The sequence below is a fragment of the Triturus cristatus genome, chromosome 3_2 (assembly GCF_964204655.1).
Source record: "Triturus cristatus chromosome 3_2, aTriCri1.1, whole genome shotgun sequence".
NCBI classification, from domain to species: domain Eukaryota; kingdom Metazoa; phylum Chordata; class Amphibia; order Caudata; family Salamandridae; genus Triturus; species Triturus cristatus.
Genome location: NC_140584.1, coordinates 916,884,646 through 916,897,398, shown reverse-complemented (window position 1 = coordinate 916,897,398; position 12,753 = coordinate 916,884,646). Strand labels below are relative to the sequence as shown.

The following is a 12,753-nucleotide window of genomic DNA, read 5'->3' as shown; positions in this document are numbered from 1 at the left end:
ATTCCAAAGCCCCCTACATCTTCAGCATTCCCTAATTAAAGTGTTCAAGTCATTCCAAGACACAAAACCTCCCATTTTCATTTTCCCAGGGTGCACAGATTCACACTACTGACAGAGAGGCAAGCCATAGCCTAATGTTAGCTGTCCTCGCCGATCCTAGATAACATGACGAGGCCTGCGCCATTCCCAGCTCTGGGGAATTGGACTGAGCCCACAGAATCGAGGGTTCGAGCTCCTAACTAGAAAGAAGCTGATCATCCCAGATTTACTCTCCATGCTGAGGAAATATGAATTTTGTGATCAGTTATGTCCCCTATCGTAGACCCCAACGGCTCCATGTGCATGCTATAAGTACATGTATGTTCCCTCCTGCTCCAGTTCTGAAGACGCAAATATATGTGCGTCCACCGTCAACATGTCCTCTTTCAGATCCGCCATGAATGGGTCAGATATTCCATTCCTAAGTATGAAAGGCCACCGACTTTATGTGGTTCACTTTCCACATCTCACAGATTCAGGCGAGTAGGCCCGAATTCTGTCATCGAGCCTTTTCCTGCCTTCTGCCTCTGAAAGCTCCAGTCTGAGCCCGCATCCGTGACCATGAACTTTGTCCTACTCCCTGCGCGGCTAACGGTGCCTGATCCACCATATTGCCTGCCAAAAACTGTATTTCACCTTCGAGATTATCTCCTTCGCTCCTCATCCGATGCATTCCTGTCTAGTAGTTTAGGTAAACATTCTTCCAGCTTCTGTGCAAAGGGCCAGGCTTCGCTGCCCTCATGCCAGTAATTCATAAGCCCCGTTACCATGGAATATTCCTACCCCCTCGCATCTAGTGTAGACACTTAGACGCTTGTACACGCACTAACAGTCAGTATAGTCAGTATAGAATAAGATTCTATCCTAAGAGACCTCTCTTTTGGATAACACAGTTCTTTAAACATAGGATATTAGATATGATTTGGAATTAGGTTGACATAACCCCAGACTTCTGTCTCCACATGTAGAGCTAAATGTCAAGTCTCCTTCACCCTCTAGTTGCACGTCAATCACACGTCATGCGGCTGCGCGCGCATCTCTGCCACATATTTCTGCTGACATTGCAGGATTCTTTTATGGATCCACCCACTTGTAACATCATGTTTAAAGGACGTATTTTAGTTACACCCATGTTTAGTTACGTATGTACAGTTTATCTGAGTTATCAGCTGTCACGCCTTTTGCATCTGTTTCACTATAATGCATTTTCTATAAAACCGCTTAACTATCAATAATATATGTTCCTTCCTTCCTGAACTTTCGTGGTGATGGAATAGAAGGCCCACAATTCGAATTGTGTTCCTTTGTATAGGAATAAAGCCTTTTTAAACCCTCTAATACCACGGATTCTGCCTCTCATTTTACTGAGTTATTCTTAGACAGACTTTACCGCATAAAAAATAGTACCGGTAACGAAATATTTACCACAATGCTTCAGTGCTCTATGAGCCATTCGTCTACAGCAGGTGTGACCGTGTGACGCCAGTAACGTGCACACTGCTTTACCTTTTTAGTTCGAGCCTGAGCCAGCGCGCTTGTGCTGCTCTGGCGATCTGCTGTAGTGGAGTAGGGATTAGAAGCCCCGTCCACTCTACGCCCATATTTGCCATTGGCTTGTGTCATTGTCCTTCCTAAACACTGGCTTCGGATTCGTAATTAGGCTTGTTAGTCCGTCCTTAGAACCGCCTCCTCTTCATTTGTCACCTCTCATGGCGACTGGCCCCATTACTTCGGTTGTTACATGGTATGTGTCATTTAGACTGTGAGCACTATTTTCTTTATCCAGTTTCTGTCACTGTAGGCACTATGTGCTTTGGTGCCTTCTTTACAACCCCGCCCTCCCTCCCGTTGTCGTGCCTTCTTTACCCCTCCCTCCCGCCGTAGTCGTGATGCCTTCCATTTGCAATAGGTCTCGCATTTACATGAGTTTGAGCTTTTAGCATTGTAAATGACAATGCCTTTTAGTTGTTTTTTTTGTTTTTAAAACATAAATTAAACGCATTGTCATTTACAATGCCAATAGCTTAACCTTGCGTAAATACGAGACCTATTGCATTGCAAATGCTTGTAGCCTTTTTCATCCCCAAGGGAGGTGTATTCGGATGTAAAGAAGCAGCAGTGGAGCCCGCCCTCTGACTCTCTGATTGACACACTGTCTTGAGCAGCACAGGGCTTAAGCCTATTGCGCCCACGCTGTGTTCAATCGGAGAGGCATGCCTTTCATTACAGAGGGGGGTGGCTGTATAGTGGCGAAGCCTACAGAGGACCAGGGCCAGAAGAATGCAAGCCCTGTAAATCCTGTTACAAGTGGCACAAGCGCACTAGCGCAAGTACCAGTGAAACTCGCCTGACTGCCTGATTAAGCCATACACAGAGATAAATTGGGTAGAGCTGTACTGTACCATATACATAATATACAGAAAAAAATAGAAGGTAGGAAATAAGGCCTGGGAGGAGCCCCTACGCCCTCTTTAAAATACTGTCACGGAGCCCCTCAAGTCAGCGTGGGAATCAACCTGTGTCCTTTTTTTTGCCGACTATGCTCCAAGTAGAGAACTTTCGTGCTAGTAATTTTGTCTTCGCTTCCACCATATTCATTGCCCCAGCGGTTTCACTATTTGTAGTATACAGACCAGTGTTAAGCGAGTTCTGGGAGCAAATCAGTAATCTCTCACTCCACCCCAGCTAGCTCTCACCTCCCCAGTCTCCTCTGGCCGCAACCGCTCAAGGACTTTCTAGGAGTGAAGAAACAGTTTATAAAGAATGTGTCTGTCCCAAGCACTTCTTTTCTGCAAATGTTTCCACCTATAAAGATGCTAGTATCTCTTCAGAGTAATCCTAGTCTCAGGGCGTTGCTGTGCTGTGGAAGCTGGTAAATTTTTATGGAGCAACATTCTTCCCGTTCCTCTTGCCACATCCTCATAATAAGGGGGTCATCGAGCATGCACAGACCGAGGCCACTACACCATATTTGTCAGTCCAGTTCCTAATTCCATTGCTCTTGCTACTGTAGGTCCTCTTCTCTCATGGCCAGAACTGTTTATAAGTCATTCCTACAGGCCCCACTCAACCTCCTCTCCTCCTTGTGGGGCCTACCACCTCCACGTGACAGGCATGTCAGATTCAGGTGTGCAATTAGAGCCAAATTTCGGGGTGGGGGGGTGGGGTTAATGTAGCCTTACGGCTACAAAGTCAACCTCAAAGCTTGAGAACCGGGTTCGGGTCTCGCAGGGACGGTCAACATCCTGTGATTCTGGGTAAATCACTTAGGGGCAGATGTACAACCTTTTTTTGCGGTCGTAAATGGAAATTTGGCCCGTTGGTGACCGCAGAATAGGTCAGCCCCATGTACAAACCATATTTTGCAAGTCGCTAACCTATTAGCGATTCGCAAAATATGGTTTGTGACTCGCTGTTAGGAAGGGGCGAGCCAAGGGCGTCCCTTCCTAATAGCGTGTCTCACACCTATGTATGATTGTTTTGCGACACCATTTGCGTTTGCAAAACACTTGCAGTTTACCACCCTTTTCAAAAGGGTGGTAAGCCACCCGCAAACGGGAAGGGGTCCTTAGGGGCCAATTTTTTTTCTCAGGGATCACTTCCTGCCCTTAAAAAATGAAACTGAAAAGCTTAATTTTTCTTTTCTTACATGCAGCCTGTTTTCCTTTAGGGAAAACAGGCTGTATTAAAAAAAAAACAGCTTTATTGAAAAAGCCGTCACAGACATGGTGGTCGGCTGACCCCAGCAGGGCACCATCGCTGTGAGTGCTGCCATTCCCAATGGGGTCACAAATTGCGCTTGCCTCATGAATATTGATGAGACATGCAATTTGCGACCCCATTGGGAATCGCAAACAGTCTCTGAGACACTGTTGTACATTGCATTTAGCGAGACACAATTTGGCGCAATTTGCGACTCGCGAAATGCAAGCATCGTACATCTGGCCCCAAATCTCCTTGTGCCTAACAAAATGAGTGTCCTTGTGCAATGAAACTGATACTCATGTAAAGCGCTCTGATACCTGATATCTTGGGGTTTAGTTTGTGGTATATAAAACTGTTTAAAAAAAAGTAGAGCCAAATTTTGAGAGGGGGTCTAATACTTCCAGCAACGTAGAGCCAAATTTCAGGCGGGGGCCTAATACTTCAACAATTTGTCCTTGTATAATGTAACTGGTGCTCATGCAAAAGTGCCTCAATACCTTTGGGTGGAGTTTGAGCTGTATAAAACTGAAAAAAAACAAAGCCTAAGGTTACTTTTCAGGAAATGCATTCTCACACTGTGACAGCAAAAGTAATTTTCAACTTTAAGGAACAGGGAGAGTGGAGGTGCAGGGGCTCTAGGAACGGGTGAAAAATCAACAAAAGCCCCATTAGCGAGTAAATGGTCTTTTAAAGACCTGTAAAATATTTGGATGCAGCTGCGATAAGACACCAGACCAGCCAGCCCACAGCAGCTCAAGCTGAAGCCCTTTGACCCTATGGGCGTTGCGCGCCTGGTCAGTTTGTCCCTGGATACACAAGCGCCACCTCATTAACCTTCATTTGAATGCCGGGGAGGGGGTGCAGGTCCCCGTCCAAATTGGTGGCAGTGAAGGCCCCCCTCTCCAAATGTAGAGCCGAAGTAAAGGAAGATTCAGCCAGCAAGGGACTTTAGTACATTAACTTTCCACACTCCGTAGTGTCATGTGCCCAAGTTAAGCCCGGTAGGAATTAGTATACTTCTTGCATATACACAAATCCCTTTTTCCTACATTTGCCTTCTCTGCCACATTAACGTTTGACACACATTTTGCATTTGTGACGCTTGGGCTGGTTTTGCTGAAACACGGACCTTGCTTACACAGAACACTTTGTGAGAATCCTATCGTACTGCCTTGGCATTAGTGCAAGACTCTCACGTGCGTAATACAAATGTGTTTGCTATTATATACAAATGGCGACACAGCTATCTGTAGAACAAAAATGATGGTTCCCCGATTACAATCTCGGCCCAAAGCTAGACTGCCATTTCCATATATAGCCTTTTGTTTCTATTACATAGTCAGAGGAGACACTTATGCTGAACTCGAGTGGTCACTGGCTGCTGATGCCTAAATGTTTCGCCTAGCAGCTGACTGACCTCTCCATGAGGGGTGTCCAGTTCGTGACCAAGACGGGGTCGTACACTCTTACCCACCAGGTAGAGGGTAAGATCATTCAGACGGGGATTTCCTTGGCAGACCATACATTCACACCCTAGACACATATGTTAGGGTTAGCATTGTAGGGGTACATTTAATTGTTATAATCTTTTATATGTATGCATATATAACCTGTCTCAACTAGATGTTGGAGCTTTTTGTTTTATTCTTTATGTTGACGCTCATTATAACTTTTATCTGCTTCTGTCTATTAATCATTGCAGCCCTTATATTCTATACAAGAATTGCTCTGGTTCTATAAATAAGAAAGCATAATTGACTGAGCGAACGTTTGGCACCACTGTTCCTGAGGGAACAGAGTTGTCATGTTCAGTGGTTGCCAGAACTGCTCCCTCCCTGTTTAGTTCATGGGGGCTAACGGTGACACTGAGAGCTAGCTGGTCCAAGGAACAACAAATCCTGCAGGGGTGTAGGGAATCAGTTTGGCCTCAGGTTTTCCCTGGTCTTAATTTTGGCTCTGCCTCCTATTTACGCTGCTCTTGTAAATAGGGGCCAGCGTCAAAATCAATGGGTGTTGCGGTGGAACGCCCACCGCAACATCCATTGCCCGCCCCTTTCATGCTAAGTGTAGCGTGAATGGGGGTCTTATTTACAATGCAGTGTTAAGCCACATTAAAATGGTGGGGATTTTACCTTCGTGGTAGAGGCACACAAAGCATTTAGGACAAAGGTATTTTACTCATGGGTTAAATTCTCTGCTGTGAATGATGATACATGGCTATTTCACGAATATGAAGTAGATGAAATACTGGATGTATACACTTCGTACCAGGAGGTAGAAGTCCCTCTAACTTACCAAGAACATACCAATTGGTTTAAAGGCATCCTTCGCCATAGTATACAAAGCGAGAGACTGGGCCCACTCAGCAATGAGAAGGCGGCATGGCCAGTCCTAGCCGGATACACACTGCATCCCATTGCTGACTGTCTGACAGCAGACCGAATATGGAGATTATAAAATAATCTAGTAATCATATGCAGAAGTCTTACACAATTCGTAATGCGAACATTAACACTTGCTCCTGCGTGGACTGTCAAGCAGTAGCATCACAGTTAGTTACACCAGGCATTAGCCCAGAAACATAGAATGCAGTAATGGGAAAAATACCCATGAAAAGGGAAGAAATTAAGTTTTGAATTGCACAAAAGACAAATCACCTTCAAGCAGTATTTCCCCATACGTTCCCTCGGAAAAAGCATAGGATATTAATAATTTGCTTACCAATGGGAATGGCTCCCCCATTGATGATTGTGCCAGTCGGGGTACAGTCTTTGTTGCAGTTTATACCAGAAAACATGGTACCCCTTTCACTGGCAGTGTTACCTGAAGTATTAAAACAGGTACAGAATGACAGTAGTTGCCTGCGCAGATTCTGCAGTTGAGCAATGCTACAGAGCTTAAAGGCTGGCTGCCATCTTTAAACCTGTTTGACTCCTCCTCCCAGGGGGTCATTTTACAGTACTGATACTACCATTGGGATATGGTACTTCCAGAAAGGTATTGACTGCGGGGAGGGTATGGCCTTAAGCTTTCCAAAGCGGGTTTCGCTCTGAAACGCATTCTGTTTGGGGTGGAACTTGGGACTTCTGTATGGTTTTCCACCAATACCACTCCTGCCCGAGTCTTCAAAAAGGTCAGGAATGACTGGGCCCAAGTCATTCTAGTGGCTCCAGATTGGGCACGGAGAGTTTGGTATTCTGAATTTCTGAGCATGAGCATTCGTCCTCCAATCAGGCTACCCCTTTGGGAGGTTCTCCTGTTGCATCAGCAGGGCAGGGTCCAGCACCCCAATCTGTGCAGACTCTGTCTTTATGCTTAGACATTGAGCTGCAACAATTTAATGTTTTTGACGTTACTCCAGTGGTTTTCAACATTATTATGGCAGCCAGGTGTCCCTCAACAAAATCTGTATGCGTCTGTTGATGAATTTGTTGCTTGGAACTCAGATAAGCAAATTGACCCACTTCATGACAAACTGTCGAAGTGTGGCTGTTTGTTTTATTGTTAGCCCAGCAAAGCCTTGCTCGGGGCCCTGTTAAAGGTTATTTGTCAGTCATATTGGCCTTTCTGCTTTATATACAGTCCCTTCATGTGGTAGTGCATTCACAGTATTCAGCCCTTATTTACACAATATCCCCAGACGAAGGCTATTAAGCCGAAATGCAATGGGATTATCTTATATGGGATTACACTATGTAAAACATCAAGCTAAATGTATCCTGGGAATTGAAGTTCAACAGATTGGAATACAATGGATAGTGAAGCAACAAATGTAATAAAACATATTGTTCTTCAAAAAATGACAAGTTTCTGCGTATAAAGTATACTTCTACAGGAGAAACCTTCATCAAAAGGACCTTTTACCAGTGCCCGGGGGACATACCCCACGTTCATGGGGATGCACCACTACTGATACTTTCTGCTTTTGCCACATCAGCCCTCTGTCTTTTAAGTCACCTGTTGTGACTCGATTCTTAAAAGATTTCCAACACATTTTCCCACCTTCCCTCTTCAAATTATGCCCCAGTGGGACTTAAGTCTATATTTAACATTTCTGATGTGTTCCCATTTGAACCCATGCACAGCTGTGCTCTCAGACTTCTAACTCTCAAGACAGTATTCTTGATGGCCATTACATCGGCCCAGTTGGTGAGTAATCTCCAGGACCTCTCGATTCATTCACCACACACTAACTTCTTACAGGACAGACTGGTTCTAAGAACATGTGCCTCCTTCCTTCCCAAGGTAGTGACCCAATTTCGCTTCAGCCAGAAGATGATTACTATTCCTACATTCTTTGCTCCCCCTTATCCCTCTAAGGAGTGGAAGAGACTCAATCATTTGGATCCAAAGAGATCTTAGCTTTTATATTGATCGCACCAAGGATCGCTAGCTGGATGATCATCATTTCATTAGAATCTCTGGAGCAAAGAAGGGCAAGCCAGTACAGAAGAAGACGATCTCTCGATGGATTGTACTCTGTATTAAAATCTGCTATGCGTTGGCAAAGGATAAGCCTCCAGAAGGTTTGATCGATCATCCCACCAATGCCAAGTCTGCGACCTCCGCGTTGGCACATGGGGTACTGCTCCTCAACATATGTCAGGCGGTTATGTGGGTGTTTCTTCATATGTTCACGAAGCACTACTGCTTGGACATTCGGGGCCTTTGTGATGCGCATTTTGATTGCTCTGTCCTTTCTGGTTTAAGTCAGTTTACAGACCCTCTCCAGGGGAAGCTATTGCTTTGGTATCTATTCTAAAGTAAGGAATCTGCGGCTAGAAGTCTTTTCCAAAAGAACAATTTACTTATCTTAGGTATCACCTTGCTAGAGACTCTTTCTAAACGCTGATTCCTTACCAACCCTTCTGCCTCCCTGCTCTGCAAACTGTACCCCTTCTTATGGAAGGCTTTCCTTAGCTTCAGCACTCTGATTACAACCAATCTGATGTGGGTCTGCGATTGTGGAGTTGGAATGTGTAATGAAAGAAACAGATGTGGCGCCTATATAGGCACTGCACATGTCACTTCAGGAGTGGACGACTTCGATGCAGACCCATCAGGGCCACCTACCAGAACGCAGAACTACTTTTCAAGAATTTTCAGATCCAGTCTGATGCCTGGGGATTATTCTAATGTAAAATCAATGCAAGGCCGGTTCACCAGTACCACTCCAGCCCAGAGTGCTCAAGAAGATCAGGACCGATTGGGCCCAAGTCATCCTAGTGACTTTGGGCTGGGAAAGGAGAGTTGGTATGCCAAACACCTGAAAATGAGCATTGTTTCTCCGATTAGGCTCTCCCTTCAGAAGGATCCCCTGTTGCAGAAGCAGGGTAGGGTCGTGCACCCCAGCCTTTGCACTCTCTACCTTCATGCTTGGAGCCTGGGCAGCAAAAGTTGTGTGTTTTCGATCTCCGTCCTGTAGTTGTGATGTCATCTTGGCAGCCAGACATCCCTCCATCAAAACAGTATATACCTGCCGTTGAGATAGGTTTGTGACCTGCACCACTGTTGGAAGTGCTGCTGTTTGCTTCATATTTAGCCCGGTAAGGCCTTGACCTGGGCACTGTTAAATGTTACTTATCAGCCATTTTGGATTTCCTGCAGTTGCAAGACTAAACATTCCTGTTCAAGTCACCTGTTGTGATTTTCTTCCTAAATGGTTTACAGCACCTGTTTCCTCCTACCCCCTTTGTGATGCTCCGAATAGGACCTCAATCTGGTCCTCATGTTTCTGAAGTGTTCTCCCTTGGAGTCACTGCACAGCTGTATTCTGTGACTCTTGACTTTAAAAACTGGCTTCTTAGTAGTCATTACATCAGCGAGGAGGGTCAGTGAGCTTCAAACTCAGTCAGTACATTCTCCTTACAACAGCTTTTCCCTAACAAACTGGTTCTTCGGAAGCATGCATCTTTCCTGCCGAAATTGTCACCCCCATTCATGTCTTTCAAAGTATCACTCTCCTTACCTTTTTCATTCCACCTCATCTTTTCAGTCACTAGGGGAGACTCCATCGCCTGGACACAAAGAGAGCTCTTTCATTCTACATTGGTCTACCAAAGACCATTGAGTGGATGACCAGCTCTTCATCTGGGTCACTAGATCAAAAAAGATTGATGAATTGTACTCTGCATTAAGATCTGCTAGGCAGTAGCTAAGAAGCAGCCTCCTGAGGGATTGCAGGCCCATTTGACCAGGGCCAAGACCGCTACTACTTCTTTAGCACGTGGCATACCTATCCTGGACATCTGCCAAGCTGCTACATGGACATAACTCCACACATTTATAAAGCACTACTGTTTGGACAGTCAGGCCCATGAGACAGGCATTTTGGCCCTTTGGTCCTCCAGGACTTTCTGATTTAAGCCAGTTTGCAGACCCACCTCCGGAGAATTATTGCTTGGGTATCTATTCTAAGGTGAGACTAACTGCAGATCCCACGCAACCCTCCCAGCTTCCCTTCTCTGCGAACTATGCTCTTCACCCTAATAATCCCATTTTGATATGCACATTGTTCAAAACATTGGTTTTTACATGGCTCTCCATTTTTGGTGTGGAAATAGTCATGAAAAAAACGTGTGTCAGCACACTGGAGGGGCCTTTATATGGGCACTGCGACATCACTTCCAACACGGACGATGCTGATGTGGAGCTGATCTGCGGTATCTACAAGTGAGCAGAGGTACTGCTCAAAATTTTCCAGATCTAGTCTTACACCTGGGAATATTCTATGGTGAGTAGTCTGTGGTTAGATAGAGTCTCTGCCAGGAAAAGTGTTTCCGAAGGTAAGTAACGTATTCATCTATAATCATTTGGCACCTTATCAGTTTGAGTCTTAGCTTATCCACTACTCTTGAGGTAATGGATGACTTGCTTAGAGCTTCTAAACAGTTTCAAACCTGTCTTGTTTGTGGTGGATCTCTATTTGCCTTTAGATATATTTGACTATGGGACATTTTTATCTATTCTTAGCCACTTACATAAGATAGGGGGCTTCAATCTTTGACTAATCCAGGTTACGGTATCAAGATCGTGTCTCCACACACGATGTACAAAGTGCTGCATGGAACTACCTTTTCACTAATAATTTTCAACATATGAATGGAGCCTGCTGAGTGGTTCTGGTGTGATCATGTGTAGTATGAAAGCCTTTTTGAATGTGGGCATTTGTGTGTTTTGATATAAATGTATGTGTATGTGTTTGTATTTTAAAAGTTGAACCTTTTTATTCATAACAATAGACCCATGAGCAAGAAGCACTCTCATCATACCTGTCCTTTCCCAGAACATAATAGATTGCACATTACCTATATTCCCATCAAGGAGACCGACAGAATCTAGCAAGTGAAAGCCACCTTACTTTAATGCAAATATTGTACTTGAAATATTGGCCAGGGGGCAGAGCAGCAACCACAGACCCAGTTGTATCTGGTGAAGTTTACCAAGGCTGATGACATTGACTGAAGAGTTTCCCTTCTCTAAATTAAGCTGGGATGATGATGCAACCCTCTTCTAGCAAGCAGTATCTGCTAATTTCCTGACAACATATTTTTCACATATTTAACTTTGTCTATTTTGGTGAAAGATTATATAATTCCTAATTAGATAAAGGTTGGTTGGTAATGTTTTGTTAGATTCCAACCTTTCACTTCATGTTTCTCAGTTACCTTTAGTGAGAAGGCGTGTGGCATGTCATTCCTTCGAACAGTGTTTGCTCCATTGCATAGGATTTGGAACATTCTTAGATGGATTAAGGTAATGCCTTCTTGACAGATCCATCCTTAAGCCAAATCAGTGGACCTCTTTGGGATTTGTCTCATTTCATACTTAGATGTCTAGCTTATGGAGCACTTGAGCTTAGGTAACCTTCTCTTCTGGTCTCCTAGTTGGTCTGAGTTGGGGGTGTACATGCTTCATGAAGTTTGGAGCTTCTTTGTCTTGATATCTCCAAAGTAAAGTGCAAACTCCAGCCATCTTTTTCAGTTTCACTTCCTTGCTTCTGAAAAAAAAATTCTCTTGCAAGCCACTTCTGATTTTTAGCATAGAAATTAAAACTGTCTTTTTTAGGTTTGCCTACAGACAAGTTTAGCTGTTGTTGTCATACACCTTTTGTGAACAATACAACACATGGACTGGGTAATCAGGCCCTTTTGCGTAACTGAAAGAGTTTATCTTGTTATCTTACTTCCCTACTCCTGATTCGATGCATTTCCCAGGCCTGATTCACTTTTGTGTATGTATACGTTTGTTTGCTATTCACAAAGGGATTTACAAATAGTACTCTCCACACACATAATTTTCTATGCAGAGACTTCACACTCGTAAAGATACAACTCGTAAATCACTTTTTGAATAGCAAACCATCTTAAACTTACACCAAAGTGTAAGTTTACCTTTGTTAATCTGGCTCCTTGTGTTTGTCATGCCCAGAAGAATTTCTTTTTCACCCCTTTTTAATCAATGACTTGTATCCTTCCACAGCTGCCTCAAGGCCATGAACTGCAGGCACATACCTTTTAGATGAACTGCATCTAACACATAGGTGCCTATTCTAAGCATAAATAAAATATTAGTATAAAATTCCTAGATTTGTTGGGTAATGGAGCCTTTTGTACTTAAGTGTAGCTATTGTTGGAGTGTTTCTGTTGGAAATCGTAACAGCATAATGCTTCCATACTTGTCCTTAGTGATCCTGAAAACATGATTGAAATGTGGCAAGACCACCCCAAGTCACTAAATGGTAATTTATTTTACCTCTAGTTTAAATTGCTGACTGTCAATTGCCTTTTCAGATACTCTTCCATGGGCTAATGTTGAAGGATCACTCATCAAGGAAGCTGTCTCTTCTGGACATTATTTGGCGGCAGATCTTGGCCTTCCCAAACCTTACTATGATATTGTAACTGCTGGAATAGCTGGAAAGCCCAGGGATCGAACTATGAATCTGCAGGATATTCGATACATCCTCAAGAATGACTTGAAGGTGAGGCATCTTCTTGAATACATTTT

General features: G+C 44.0%; 1 protein-coding gene across 1 annotated transcript in view; it reads left to right on the top strand.

The window, feature by feature from the left end:
- The window catches only part of TEX14 (testis expressed 14, intercellular bridge forming factor), a 1,549,829-nt gene that overhangs the window by 580,961 nt on the left and 956,115 nt on the right, over window positions 1-12,753 (top strand). Inside the window, exon 11 of the mRNA XM_085647123.1 lies at window positions 12,537-12,727. Coding sequence (XP_085503249.1) covers window positions 12,537-12,727 — 191 coding nt within the window. The remainder of the gene's footprint in view (window positions 1-12,536; window positions 12,728-12,753) is intronic.